The sequence below is a fragment of the Hypanus sabinus genome, chromosome 13 (assembly GCF_030144855.1).
Source record: "Hypanus sabinus isolate sHypSab1 chromosome 13, sHypSab1.hap1, whole genome shotgun sequence".
Taxonomy (NCBI): Eukaryota; Metazoa; Chordata; class Chondrichthyes; order Myliobatiformes; family Dasyatidae; genus Hypanus; species Hypanus sabinus.
The window spans coordinates 93623887-93639546 of NC_082718.1; the positions used below are offsets into that span (position 1 = coordinate 93623887).

Genomic DNA, 15660 nt, shown 5'->3' on the forward strand with positions numbered 1-15660 from the left:
CAGCCTTCCACTGTATCAAAATTACAAGTTTTATTATCTAACTCATTAGTGCATGGCAAAAAAAAAAAATTCTCCAAACAAGTAAACGCTGTGGAGCTAATGGCAAAGAAATTTGTTATTAAATGGTGGATACTGTACTTGCCTTTCGTACTTCAGTTCCAACAACTAATTCGAAACCGATTTTCACAAGAGGGATTCAGTACCATATGCTGTAACACTGTAGTCTTTAGCATCTGGCAGAGGACAAGTGTCTAGCTGGTTGTTAGTCTCCATCGCAAACTGTTCCACCGACGCCACTCTATCACTCTCTGTGGCAGTTCTCGGAGGCTGAATTCACTGCCTGCAGCCCTGGTATCACATTGTTTTCTATAATGAGGCTCATACCACATGTTAAGTATCTTTACTAAAAAACACCCCACCTATTTCTATTCTATTACCTCATTGGATTCTGCAAACTATCCGCTGAAGTGCTCAGCCAACCTTTTTCACTTCATCCCGTCCTTTGGACATCTCCATTGCACCTCGGGCTCACCCCTCTTGCTCTATCCTCCATAAGCTCAAGGCTATCCAGAACTCCACTCCCATCATCATCTCAGACCACATTAACCTACATTTACTCCTTCTTAAGCAACACATGATTTCTGAGGTTCTCTTCTTCTTTGAACCTTTCCACCATTTTCTCCCTCCTTGCTCAATTCAGATGCTTCAGAAACCTTCTCGCTTCTACCAAGGTCTTTGTCGCCTGCCATGATATCTCTAAATGTTAATTGGTTTATTATTATCACATGTGCTGAGGTTAAAAGTTTTCTTTTCCATGCCATCCATACAGATCATTCCAAAAGTAATATCGGTATTAACAAGGGGAGCAAATAATAAACACGGAGAAGTCTGCAGATGTTGGAAATCCAGAGCACTGCACACAAAATGCTGGAGGAACTCAGCAGGTCAGACAGCATCTATGGAAATGAATAAACTGTCGACATTTTGAGCTGAGAACCTTCATCAGGACTGGGAAGGCAGGGGGAAGATGCCAGAATAAAAAGGTGGGGGGAGGCGAAGGAGGCTGGCTGGAAGGTGATAGGTGAAGCCAGGTGGGTGGGAAAAGTCAAGGGCTAGAGAAGAAAGAATCTAATAGGAGAGGAGAGTGGATAATAGAATAAAGGGAAGGAGGAAGGGACGCAGGGGGAAGTAATAGGCAGGTGTGAAGAGGTAAAAGGTCAGAGTGGGGAGTAGAGGAAGGGATTTCTTTACCAGAAAGAGAAATTGAAGTTCATGCCGTCAGGTTAGAGGGTACCCGGAAAGAATGTAAGGTGTTTCTTCTTCACCCTGAGGGTGGCCTCATCTTGGCACAAGAGGAGGCCATGGACCAGTGGCATATCTAAGGTATGGCAGAGATGGCATGTGCCCTGGCTGCCACTTGAAGGAGGGGCACCACTGAGCAGTTTCTATTAAAGTCAGACAATCCATCCTCAGATAGTGAATTTTCTTCAGATGTATGATCTGTCTTTGATTATCATGGGTGAGAAGAACTAGGATGGGCTTATTTCAGAGCTTTGTGTAAGAAAACAATGAAATGTTTATTCAGGAAGGAGGAGGAAAGTGGAACTGAAGGACGGAAGAGAGGAAAGTTGGAGGTGGAGGAAGCCAAGAAGTTGAGCAAGTTCTTCATGCCCTTCTTTGAAAAGCCCAGAACAAGTAGTTCCACACGTTCCATGGAGTTGCCTGCACCTGCTACAAGTTTGTTAGAATGTGAAGGTGGATCAAGTACAAATGCGTCACAAGCCAAGGAGGAAGTCAAGTCAGATAAATCCAAGTATGATGAGATTAAGAGTGAGGCTGCCACAGAGAACGTGGACGTGACAGGAGGGGAAGACGGTGGTGGTGATGTTGAGTTTATTAACAAGATTTTACTTGATGAGATTGAAACTGACAACACTGAACCTAGTGAACTGGATGGTGTCAAAGAGCCTTGAACTGTCATACCAGAAGTGATTGAACAGCATGACATTGGACTTCTGAAGTTCGACAAGGATACTGGAAAAGCAATTCTGCCTGACACGTTGAGAACAGAAATAATAAAGCTGGGTTCGAAGTATTTCCAGAACAGTGAGGGGCTTTTCCTATCAACAAATAACTACTCAATGAACAAAACTTGGTTCAAGAGGAAATTGGGAAATGGTCGTGGTGAGGAAGTGACTTGCTTATGGCTGGACAATTCCCCTTCTAAAAAGTCTGCATTTTGTATCTGTTGTCTGCTCTATTCCCGGTCAGTCTATCAATCCTCTTTGGAGCAGGAAAGTGAAATTCCACCAGTGGAAAGCACCTGAAAGGATTAGTATTCATGAAAATGCCAAGAATCATCGGGAATGTTTCACACAGTGGAAAGAAATGGAAAGAAGTTTAGCTGGAAACAGAGAAGTTATGACACGGTATTTCAGTCACAGATTGAGAAGGAAAAGCAGAAGTGTCGTGATATCTTGACGAGAATCTTACACTGCATAAAATTCCTTGCGACTCAGAACCCTGGCTTTGCGAGGACACAGGGAGTCACTTCAGCTAGATGATGACTCCAATGTGGGAAATTTCTTTGGCTTACTGAAACTACTGGCCATCTTTGACCCTGTCATAACACCTCATTCATTTGGAAAGTCATCCTGGGTCCATGTCTTATCTTTCACCGGGTGTCCAGAACGAATTCATCCACGTGATGGCATCCACTGTTTGCCAGCCTTTACTGAGAAGCATTCGTAAAGCCAAGTACTATGATCTCATGTTCGATTCGACTCCTGATCAGGCACACCGTGAGCAGATGAAAGAAGTAGTGAGGTATATGGAAGTCGATTTTGAGAGGAAAACAGTCTCCTTCCTTGGTTTTATCCAGATAAGCCAGAAGGATGCTGAGAGCTTGGTTGAAGACATCTTGAAACAGCTAGAGAAGGGCAAGATGGAGCTACAAGATGTCAGTCACAGTGCTATGACAACGCTCCTTTGATGGCTGGTCACAGAAGTGGTGTTCATCAAAGAATAAGTGAGAAAAACAACCTGGCAGTGTTTGTGAATTGCGACAATCACTCACTCAACTTGATGGGTGTACATGCTGCCAAGCAGGATACAATGATGGTCAAGCAACACACACACAAAATGCTGGTGGAACACAGGCAGCATCTATAGGAAGAAGCACTGTTGACGTTTCAGGCCGAGACCCTTCATCAGGACTTGATGGTCACGTTTTTTGGCACCATCGAAGCTCTCTACGTGTTTTTCTCTCGTTCGACACAGTGCTGGGAAAAACTCAAAGACGCCGTGCCTATGGTTGTTAAGTTGGAGTCCAAAACCAAGTGAAGTGAAAGGACAGAAGCAGTGAAGCCCGTCAACAAATACCTTGAGGAGATACTTCAAGTTCTCCAGGACATGATAGACAATGAAAACGAAACCAGTGAAACAAGAAGTGACACAAAGCAGCTGTACAACCGTATGCTGAGTTACGATTTTCTGATTTTGCTAGGATTTTGGAACAAAGTACTCATTCGCATTGACTGTATTCAAAAGAGGCTGCAGGATCTTAGCATGAACTTACACAATGCTGCCCTGGATTTGAAAGCCCTCTGAGATCATTTTTATGATGAAAGCGAAGTGTTGGCCCGTGAGTCACTTGAAGGAGTTGGTCTCTGTCAAGAATGGAATATATGAAGTTGAAAGATGTCAGAGACGAAAGAAACGAGTGGCTGATGAGAACTTGAGAGATGCTGGGTTAACAGCTAAGGAGGAAATGGAAAGAGTCATGAAGGGACTTCACAGAGAAATGGACGAAAGGTTCGCTCGTTTGCATGACACTGACGCCAAGTTTGGGTTCTTTCTTGATGTCGAGGGACTGTGTTACGGCACCGACAGTAACGACCTAAAGAGCGAAGTGTGAAAATTTGGGTGAATTGTACAGCTCTGATGTTGATGGACAGCAGCTGTATGAAGAAATTTTGGATTGCAGTATGTTGCTATCAAGGCAGGTCAACATGAAAATACCAAGACCTGAAGAGCTTCTTGAACTTATTGTTCAGTATAGAGATGAGAGCGTCTTCCCAAATCTTTACACTGCTATTCAGATAATGCTAACCATTGCAGTTTCCATTGCCAGCTGTGAGAGATCATTCAGTAAGTTAAAACTAATACTTTTGTATCTGAGAGCCTCCATGGGTCAAGACAGACTCTGTGATCTTGCTCTGCTGAGTGTAGAAAGAGAAGAAACTGAAAAAACTGACTTTGTTCACATCATAGACCAATTTGCATCAGTGAAAGCAAGGAAGGTGCAGTTGTAATTTTCATGCAGTGCCATAATTTGTTAATTAAAAGATTACTGAGCTTGACTTGTATTTTTGAGCTGATATTATAGTAAAGTTATCTAAAAGATGTATGTCAGATGTTTGGACGGGGGCGCAATCTCAGCGCTTGCCATAGGCGCTATTTTCCATAGATACGCCCCTGCCATGGACTGACATTTCGGGATGGGAATGGTGATCAGAATTATAATGTTTGGGTTCTTGGAAGTCTCGCTTGTGGCAGATGGTGCAGAGGTGCTCAATCTCCAAAGAGAAGTGGTTTGGTGCCAAGTAATGTCTCTGTGATGTGCCTTGGGTGGTGGTGTCATCTGTCAGTCTTGAGAGACCATGGATCTGCGCCTGGAGTTTCCAGGGCGCAGGCCTGGGCAGGGTTGTATGGGAGACCGGCAGTTGCCCAAGCTGCAGGCCTTCCCCTCTCCATGCCACCGATGTTGTCCAAGGGAAGGGCACTAGGACCCGTGCAGCTTGGCACCGGTGACATCGCAGAGCAATGTGTTGTTAAGTGCCTTTCTCAAGGACACAACACGCTGCCTCAGCTGAGGCTCGAACCAGTGACCTTCAGGTTACTAGTCTGATGCCTTGCCCACTAGGCCACGTGCCAACGCCTTGGGTAGTCTCGCAATATTAAAAGCACTAACACAACTGGTTGTTACCATCCAATGCCCGATCCATTTCTAATGCTGCCTTGCTGAGTTGAACCGTTAATTCAACCTTATTTGTACATATCATATCTTCTAGAGCCTTTGTTTAAACCTGTTTTTTTTCACCCATTTTAAAAACATGGATCATATCTTGTGACTCTGACACCCGATTCTGTTTTCTAGTCCTCCAACGTACAATTTTTCCAAATGCCTTGCTAATTTAAGACTCTAGTCTTCAATTGACCACCTAGTACATCCAATTTCAAAATGACTCCACGGAGTGATATGGTAAGAGTTTACAACATGCTAATGGAGTTCTCAAATCAAACAAACTGCTGGCTTCCAGTGAAGAATCTGAAATAAAACAGTAATTTTAGCCTCAGGAAGCTAATAGAAAATGGCCACGACTCCTGCACCCACATTTCTTCAACCTTGTATGTTCCATTTCCTTGTGGTTCATTTCCCCTTCTACTACTTAATAAATTAAATTCCGCACGGCTGGACTGCCTATTTCCTGATTTACCAGACTCATCTTCAGTGTTCTTGGCTGCATTTCCACAGTTGACAGTTCTGCCTTATTTGCTGTTGTTTGCAAACTTGTAGAGTTGTATTGAATCGCTGAATGCAGGTCGCGAAGGTAAATTAGAAACACTGGGATCCCAATACCACTCCCTGAGATGCTCATTATAGAAACTGTTCAATTTCCAATTCCATTGAAATCTGCAGAAGACCCATCAGGCTGATATCTGGAATGAAGCTTCTCAGTTTTAAAAGGACAAAAGATATAAAGCAAAGATAAAAATAGTTTCAGAGATCAAAAGGCAGGGTTGATAAAAAATCGTGAAGGGAGAGACGATTCACCTTCAGCTGTAATCCAGATGCAGGAGTTATTATGCTAAAAATTTAATTGCATGTGCAAACGTGTGCTAAAATGTTTGACCCAGTGGTGCTTGGATAACAACTTTGTGCATGTGCTTCATTCTGGGGGTTTTCAGTTTAAGCAACATCAATGGCAGTCTTTCACATATTGGTGCTCAGTAAACACCAGTAACCTTAGCAAGCGTGTGCTCCTAATGAAGCCGATGTGCTGTAGTAAAAAGCATATCATGGCCTTATAAAGTGGAGCTGATCACTGTAACCAGTGCTGGAAGTCAATTGGGGTGAATTGTTTACAGGAATGGTGGATTGACACAAGATCTCAATCGCCTTAAGAAAGGGATGGACAAATGGGGAGAGTTCTAGAAATCTCTTCCAGTCAGAACTTGTGAGGAAATAGAAGTGTTCGGAGAGATGGTTGCATAGAGAGGCGCACTTAGGATGGGGTCCCAGGGTAGTAAAAGAATGTAACGATCATACAGGAGTGGTCAAGGTCAACAATTCCCACCTCTCAGTACTGCGAACCTGCACATCCAATCCCCCACATAGAACATCACCATGAATCAGTTAAAAACAATTTAATCATTATTTATCAATTGCAGAATGGGCCCTTCCGCCCCTTTGAGCCACACCGCTCAGGAATTCAACAACTTAATCTGAGACCAATTAACCTAACAACCAGTACGTCTAGAAGGAAACCGGAGCACTCAGTGCACACCCACAGGGTCATGGGGAGAATGTACAAACTCCTTACAGGCAGCGTTGGGAATTGAACCCGGGTCGTTGGTACTGTAAAGCACTGTGCCAATTGCTAATTTGTAGCAGCTAACATCCCTACTTGATATTATGCGTCTCCAGACTCATGTCACAGAACTGAAATAACCCCTCTCTTGCATTCTTTGAATTATTTACCCGTCACATTAGGGGCAACGCACTGCAGTCACGTGGGAGGAAACCAGAGGCACCTGGAGGAGACACAAGTGAACAGGCAACCCCACACAGGTTGGGATTGAACCAAGAGAGGTGCCACAGGGCAGCGAACAGGGGAACTACTGCCTCAGCCAGGAGGGGTGCTTGGACCTCTGGATGGTGGAAATGAGCAGGAGATACATCTTCTGAATTGGTATTTGGGAAGGTCCCTAGAGAAGGGGGAGTGGGTACATGCGTAGATTAAAGAGCATATCAAGAAAATACAGAGGCAATGGCTCCTTTATGTTGGAAATGGAGAGGAGGGGAAAGTCCAATCACAAACAAGAGAGAATTTGCAGATACTGGAAATCCAAGTGAGACACACAAAATGCTGGAGGAACTCAGCAGACCAGGCAGCATCTGTGGAAAAGAGTACAGTCGACGTTCAGGCCGAGATCCTTCATCAGCTTGAATCATACTGGAGGCAGTAGAAATTGTGGAGGAGAGTCCATTGAAGGTAGAGTCATACAAATCTGAAACTCCCTTTTGCTCAACCAGTCCACGGCATCCTCTCTGCTGGTCGAAGGTGCCCATAATCCTCAAAGACATTCCCCTCCATGTACCTATCCAAATACTGTTCAATTGCACCTATCTCTGGCAGCTCATTCCAGCACTCATTAGCGTTGGTGTAAAGAAGTTATCTCTCAGGCCTCTTTTAAATCTTTCACCTCTTATTTCATACCCGTTTCCTCTAGTTTTGGATTCCACAACTCTGGGGAGAATACCATCACTGACCACCATATCCTTTCTCATAATTTTATAAACTTCTACAAGATCAGCTCTCATTCTCCAATGCTGCAAGGTTGTGACCAACCTCTCCCTATAACTCCCCTCTCTAGGTTGACAAATCCTTCCTATAAAAGGGTGGCCAGAGCTATACACAATACTTCAAATGCAGTCTCATCAATGATTAAAACAACTGCAACATAATCAGAATCAGGTTTAGTATCACCGATATCAGTCATGGAATTTGTTAATTCAGCAGCAGCAGAACAATTCAATACATGATAATATACAGCGACTGAGCCTCTGTAGCCAGCAAATCCATCCCATGGGTCTCCCAAATGCTTGTATGTACAGGCTGATCATAAGTAAGCTGGGGAGGGCTTCATGCATTTCTAAATAGTTGGCATTTCGTTCTGAGACTTTTCATCAGGTCTCATTACCTTCTGAAGAAGAGTCTCGCCCGGAACTTCAACTCTTTACTTTTTTCCATAGATGCTGTCTGGCCTGCAGAGCTCCTCCAGCTTTTTGTGTGTCTTGCTTTGAATTTTCTAGCATCTGCAGATTTTCTTGTTTGTCTAGATTTCCTCTTTAATGGTACAATCACTATTTGGTGGCCTATAAATAACTTCCACCAAATTGATTCTAATTCTACATCATAGTTTGCTGCGTGAATATTATTTTTTGCTATCCCTTGTTAATAGCAATACCCCACTCAAACGCTTTCAAGGTTCATCATTTGGTAGTGAAATGGGCGGTTGGAGCATTCAAGTCTTCTCAACATTAAATGTACAGATAGTTCCAGTGCAAACTGAAATTTAGCCTTAGCATGTGTGAAAATATTTCAGTCACCAAACCATGAAAGATCTGCATAGGATGCATTGACACAAAGATTCATAAAAAGTCCAGCAGTTTGGTATTGGATGCTAATTCTTGTTAGGAGCCAGTCTGTAATATGGGATTGAACTACTAGAGCAGGGGCAATAACACAATCTTGCTCTTCCCAAAAATGCTACCTGCTTGAATGTCAAACTGAAGCATGAACCATTTCTCTCTCTTTATATGCTATCTGACCTGCTGAGAATTACAATATTTTCTATTTTTATCCAGATTAAATGACCAATGAGTCCATCATCTGGCCATTAAGATAAATGATTAGGACCTTAATAAATATTGGAAGATGGCCAAATTTGATCAACAATTGCTTTGGGACATTAAAGCAGATGGAGTCAAAAACCTATGTCAAATTAATGAAGGTCACATTAAGAGCTCCTGCATTTGGTCTAAACTCTTGTACAATTGACATACAGTTAAGAAAAGAAATTGTGCAGCTATAGGTGCATCAATGTTCACTGAAGATGATAGTGATCTTATTTCTAAATCTGCTTACCCTTCTTGATTCACCTGCTCCAAACAACCATCTTCCTTTTAATGTTCTTTACTTTTCTTTAAAGCTCAAAAATACTTATTGTTAAACTACCTATGTCACCATATACTAATTTACTAGCCAGCATTCACAGTAGAACAAAGGGATACAGTACAGTAGAATGAAAAACACTGACAGAAAACCAATGTGCAAAAGAAGACAAACAGCAAATACACACATAAATAAGTAGATAGATAGATAAATGAATAAATAAGCAATACTAGGAATATAAGTCATAGAGTCCTTGAAAGTAAGCCTATAGTTTGTGGAATCAGTTCAGCGTCGAGGGATGATATCCATGCTGGTTTTTGTGTCTGAACTTTCACATTTTTTCTAATGCCAGCAGCATTATTGGGTTGGAAAATGTTATGTTTACAGTTTTAGCGTTTGTAGCAATGTTAACTGTCATGTTCCTTGTTTATCCCTGTTTTGCCATCCTTCTCGCTACAGGCAATGCAAAGATCATTGTTTTCACCTTTGTATCATTTAGAATTGTTAATATAGCAGAAAAACCAATAATCATACTACACAATTTATTTTCTGCTGTAAAAACATTAATCAGAGCTCCTGCTGAAATTAACTGAAAATGTCAATGTCTTTTGATTCTGAATGTTAATTCTGCAGCTTCAGATTTGTCAACTTTAATTAAAGTGCCAGCTGTTGCAAGAGTACAGAGTCTGCTTCATAAGCAAAGATTGGCACAAGCTGCAAATCATGTCCCAGATGAGGAAGAGTGCTTCTCTATGACGATCCAAAAGATAAGATATGGGAACATCCAGGTTGGCTTATAACAAGAACCAAATAGAAAGCAGTATTGCAGTAATAATTTATTGCAGTAGACATTTAAATATGTCAAAAATCCATTGCTCTATAAAAGTCATTTGAAACAACTAAAGAAACAAAGTCATCAAAAATAAACTTACTTAAACACAATTACAGAAATTAATTAACATGAGGATTAGAGAAAATTAATCCATTTATTGCTTCAGTCCTGAATGGTGTTCTCATTCAGCAATAAGGTTGCCCTACACTGAGGGGCTGGTTAGAAAGTTATCCAGCCCTTCAGTTCAATATTCTGCCCTGGACTTTGTCAAATTCAGTGGTGGGGTGCGGAAGTGGATGGACTAGTGCCTGAGCATCACCACATTTGAGACTTTTGTTTTACAATGGACAGGTGAGGAAGTCAAGAGCCACACCAACTTGTGCATTATTGTCACACAGTAAATCTCCACGGAACCGTTGGTTACTCATTATTGCAATTGTTAGGCCAACTGTTTACTCTAAATCTATAGTTGATAAAGGAATTTTGATAACCAAAGATATCAATGGATAATAGGTATATAGGGTCAGGAATTTAACCTGAGTATGGCAATGCATTTTGGGAGTTTTAATTAAGTAGGAAGATACCCCCTGGGGTGGTGTCCTAAGGAATATTTTGAAAGAGAGGGATTCAAGTATTTCTGAGAGAGGCAACATACGCTGCTGAGGGCAGCAAACAGGACACTTGCCTTCATGAGCTAGGATGTAAAATACAAGAGCACCATGATAATACATAAGGCATAGGTTAGTCCACAGAGGTATATAGTTTTGATGAGCCCATCACAGGATGCACAGGAGAGAATGCAGAGGAGTTTTACTGAAATGTTGCTTGGGATGGAGGATTTTCATTATGAAGAGGGCCTGGGTCAGTAGAGTTTGTTGATAAGGAGAAAGCGGAAGGGTAAACTGAGCCACACAAAATTAGGAGGGGCACAGATAAGGTGGAGTATAAAATACTTTTCCTCGTAGCAGAGCTAGAAGGTGTATGTTTAATGTAAGAGGAAGGAAATGGGCAGATTTGAGGAATAATTTTTTGACCTGGAGGCTAACTGAGATCTGAAATGTACTGTCTCACAGGAGATGGAAGCAGATAATCTCATAACATCTTAAGCTTCTAGATCAGGGATGGCCAACCTGTGGTGTATGATTAGAAATGGCGCAATGAACAGTTGGAAAATGAGTTCTTATTTATAGCGGGTCCGTCAGGAAAACCGTTGTGCATTGTTTGTGAAAACACTTCCTCACATAATGGAAGTCATGATCTTAATTGACACTATAAAGCACAATATCAGACTGAAATAGAAGGAAAAACGAAGCTAGTGCTTGGGTCTGAGTTGTGGAAAGAATATGTGATTAACAAAAAGGAAGCAGTCAAAAGAAGACAAAATATATTTGTTAAAAGTCTCATTAAGGTAAGTAATGTTTATCTTGTTCTTATATTAAATCAATGCATCATGTAAAATGCTAAATATGTCTATATTAACATAGTTTTACAAGAATTGAATGGGGGTACAAGAGTTGTATGGCGCATCTGAACTCATGCGTGAAAAAACTGATGCATGGAATGGAAAAGGTTGGCCACCCCTGTTCTCGATAGTACACATCTCACCGAGACATAGAAGGCTGCAGCCCAAGTAATGGGATTAGTCTAGAATGCAGTCCACAGACTCCACAGTTAATGGTAGGGGGTCCATGGCATAAAAATGGTTAGGAACTCCAGGTCTAGATTCTTACTGGTTGGGGTGATGGGGTGAAGGGTATGGTTTTGTGCTGTATCACTCTATGCCTAAAGTTCATAAATGGCAGAGCAACTGAGGGACTAAATGGGCTACCTGCGTTCCCACTGCACAGGATTATAAAACAATGACAAAAGTAACAGAGAGAAAGCAATATCTTCATTGCTGCAGCATGGACAAATAAGCCTATGAAATGTAAACAGACTGGGGCATTTCATCATCAAAAGTTATTATTGTGTAAAACCATTAATCAATTTAATTGACCCATGGATGTACTTAAATTCATGTGTTCAAAAATAGGTAAATAAAATAAATTTTATGTGCTCTTGATATATTTCCAGCCAATCCCATCAAAACACTTTGTCACTGTGAGTATATTGTGTGCAACATAGCGCACTGATGATCTTGTGCATGCCATTGATCAAAGTGATAGCATTTTTACTGTGACAATTTTTGGTGTAATAAGTTACCAACTTATCTTCCAAGCAACTGATTTAAATAGGATCGTGTAATGTAGAAAGCACCTAACAACTGACAAAACTGTTGATTACGTCTATAACTTTTTCATTTTTATATTAGTAATCCTGCACATTCTCTTTCTTGTACCTGATTCACCCTGATTTCCTTAAGGGGGAACCTTGCCTGACAAATCTTTTGGAATTCTATAAGGAAATAACAGGCAGGATAGACAAAGGAGAGTCAGTTATGTTGTTTTCTGGGATTTTCCGATAACTTTTGACAAGGTGCCTCACATGAGATTGCTAAACAAATTAAGAGCACATGGTATCACAGGAAAGATCCTAGAATGGATCACTAGCAGGAAGCAAAGAGAGGGAATAACGGGAGCCTTTTCTGGTTGGCTGCTGGTGACTAGTAGTGTTCCACAGGGCTTCTCTTCATATTTTATGTAAATGATTTGAATGATGGAATTAATGGCTTTGTGGCTAAGCTGCAGACAATACGATGGAGGGGCAGATTGCGTTGAGAAAGAGGGAGTGTGCAGAAGGACTTAGATTGAGAAAATTGGCAAAGAAGTGGTCAATGGAATACAGTGTAGGGAAGTGTATAGTCATGCACTTAGGCAGAAGGAGTACTGATGTAGACTATTTTCTAAACAAGGAGAAAATTCAAAAATCAGAGGTGCAAAGAGACTTTGGAGTCCTTGTGCAGGATTCCCTAAAGGTTGACTTGCAAGTTGAGTCTTGCTGTATTAGTCATTACAGGATATCCACATTTCCAGAAAAAGGAAATGTGAATATGTTTCAATGCCAAGTTTGTCTTATGGAACAGCATGATTTACGGTGCATATCGATGAATTATTACTGGAAATTTTGGGTCATTATCTGTTACTAAAAAACTGCAAAAGAAATGCATCATTTTGATGGAATTTTGGGAATACAAGGCAACTTCCCCTAACAGGAGACCATTAATTGCACTGTCTGCATCTGACCTACATTTAATAATTGAATTATCACAGAAGAAGAGCATGACACAGCATTGAAAAAGGGGCATTTTACAACATGGTTCCTGCTCATTAAAAGAACCCAGTCATTATCAAATTTTAATAGTGACAAAAACAGTTGGGGAACAATTGAATTCAAGAACACTTTACTGATTAATATTCCCAGTTTTCATTATAAAACAAAGAGAAAGGCACGATTTAAACCACAATTCCCAGTATAAAAATAAAGCATATAATTTTGTTCAAATTTGAAAATCAAACGCAAATACATGAAGATAATTCAGATGAATATACCATATTTTTACCTTGTCCAATCCACATATTATTTACAGCGATGCAATAAATTTTCTGAATGTGAACGCCCACATCGAGAACAGATGGTATACCTTTTATCAGAGGACGTCACTTGCATGTTATTTTAAAGAATGCAGGTGCACCTCGTAAGTATTCATGCTACAAACATAATGATCACCAGCTCATCTGACTTAATTTCTATCACAATGGTTCAATCTAAAACTAGTCACCCACAGTTTATATGAAAGTAATCTCCATCACAGACTAAGATTTCCAATGTTTCCAATCTAGTTTGCAGATCTGCACCAAACAGAGACATCAGGTACTTGCAGTCAAATCTACGCTGCAAATAAATGATGAGCTTTTCAACTCTTAAATATGGATTACATTATTCCCTTTGCACTGACTTATTTGGGAGCACACACAGGGCAAACCTGCAGTTACAGTGTTGAAAACGGCAGTAAGGGAGTTGAATCTCATCGGATAAATATTGTCTATGACATGTTTTAGGGCTTGCAGCAATTCTTCAAAAGAAATTTCAGAAACACCCTTCCCTCTTACTGCAGTAATATTGACTGAATAATATGCTTCCCACTCACATTAATTTATAGTAACTGTCGAGTTGTGCAAATAAAACAAAATGTGATCAGATAATGAAATGATGGACACAAAGGTGAGTATAAACCTACAAATCTCTGACTTATAGATGCTACAGAAAATCATTCAGTCAGGATCTATTGCAAGGCCAAAAATATGGACCAAAATATATAGTTAGAAATACATTCTTTATCTAGCAATTGCCGAGTGAAGAGATATAGTCATACTTTGGATAAGATCCTTTTCAGACCCATCTTCTCTCCACTGGTCATTTGCAGCTTAGTTATAATTCAATTTATACATTATTTCCTTTAATCTGGGAACTGATTTATAATTGAAAATAAATGAAGAATTTGAGGGATATAACTCATCTTCAGGAGATTCTTGACGACTGAGACTACTGGTAGTGATACAGGATTTCTAAACTGCACTATCACTGTGCAGCGACACACTCTTGATGCTAAAACTGTCCTGACATGATTAACAATTGTATTTAAAAATATTATTTTCTCCTCTTCCAAAGTGTATTGGAAAGTAAACTTGCACAGATTACCCTTGATGTTGACTTAAAAATCATTTGTAAAAAAATCAGATTGTGATAACTTCTAGTACTAAACACTGTGGTTTGAATTATTAAACTGTACAAAGGTCAGGACAATGTGACTGACTCAAGGAAGCACAACTTGGGGCTTATTTGATTGGTTGTTATTCCCTTCTGCACCTTGTGGAACATCGGGTGGCAACCTCAATGTTTCTTTTGCATTTTTGTGTGTATTTTTGAGGCCAAGTGGCGAGCTCGACTCTCAACCCAACACGGATGGAAAGCATGCAAGGAACCAGCCAGATTCGAACCTGGGGCCACTCATCTTGAAGTCCAGTGTGGATGTCACTACACCACTGGCTGACCATATTTGTTTGGTACGACACAATATCTCACTACCAAATTTATATCTTAATACCTCAGAGATTAGAAAAACAAATAAAATTTGTGTGGTAAGCTGGATGGACAAGTTTAGGATCAACCAGCCACACAAGCCATATTGTCATAAATCAGGAGTAAACTATCATGTATTTCACTTGATCAACAATTATACATAAAAAATTATATTTCTTTAAAAACTATTCTCATCCCTCTATAAATATTCATTAATTACAAACGCCTCCTTCTCTAGTTGTGATGTACCAAAGCAGCAAATCTAAAGAACTGCACTCAAATATCAATCTGACCAGTGTCACTTAAAGCAGTTCACTGACAAGTTCTTGATAAGTCTTCCTCTCAGAGTTCCTGGAATGATGTTTCTCCACATACTCCTTGGCTTTAGTCACGATGCTCCTCTTCAAACCACTATCACTCATCAGTCTTTTTGATAATTCAACAAATTCCTGAGGAAAAGAATATTACAACTTCACTGTATGTAGTTTCTAAAGAAAGTATTCGAAAGATAATTAGATAACAAGTGTAAATTAACAAATTATTGTTCCATACTTTCAAATATTTTAATATTCATCTGGTTTTCTACATTTTACTAATCTTAAACTGACTGTATTCTCCTGCTGTGAACTATGTTTCATGATCCTTAGCCCCATTATTAAATACATTAAATTTTTCTTTCTTTCCAGTTATCCCATCATTGAGACATGACAAAAGGTGAAGACTGCACAAAAAAAGATCAGCTTGATATAGAATCTATAACTCCTACACACATAAATGCTAAGGCAACCATGGAGAATAGGTAAGTCAATTCACTTAGTACTTAGCGAATTAAGAAATAATCTACCACTG

At 40.2% G+C, this 15660-nt stretch overlaps 1 protein-coding gene across 2 annotated transcripts in view; it reads right to left on the minus strand.

The window, feature by feature from the left end:
• Positions 1-9778: 9778 nt before the first annotated feature.
• The window catches only part of glt1d1 (glycosyltransferase 1 domain containing 1), a 72138-nt gene continuing 66256 nt past the window's right edge, over positions 9779-15660 (minus strand). Inside the window, exon 12 of one of the 2 annotated variants that reach the window (XM_059988230.1) lies at positions 9779-15260. In XM_059988230.1, coding sequence (XP_059844213.1) covers positions 15114-15260 — 147 coding nt within the window. In that variant the 3' untranslated portion in view covers positions 9779-15113. The remainder of the gene's footprint in view (positions 15261-15660) is intronic. The other variant, XR_009515438.1, reaches the window with a different exon arrangement.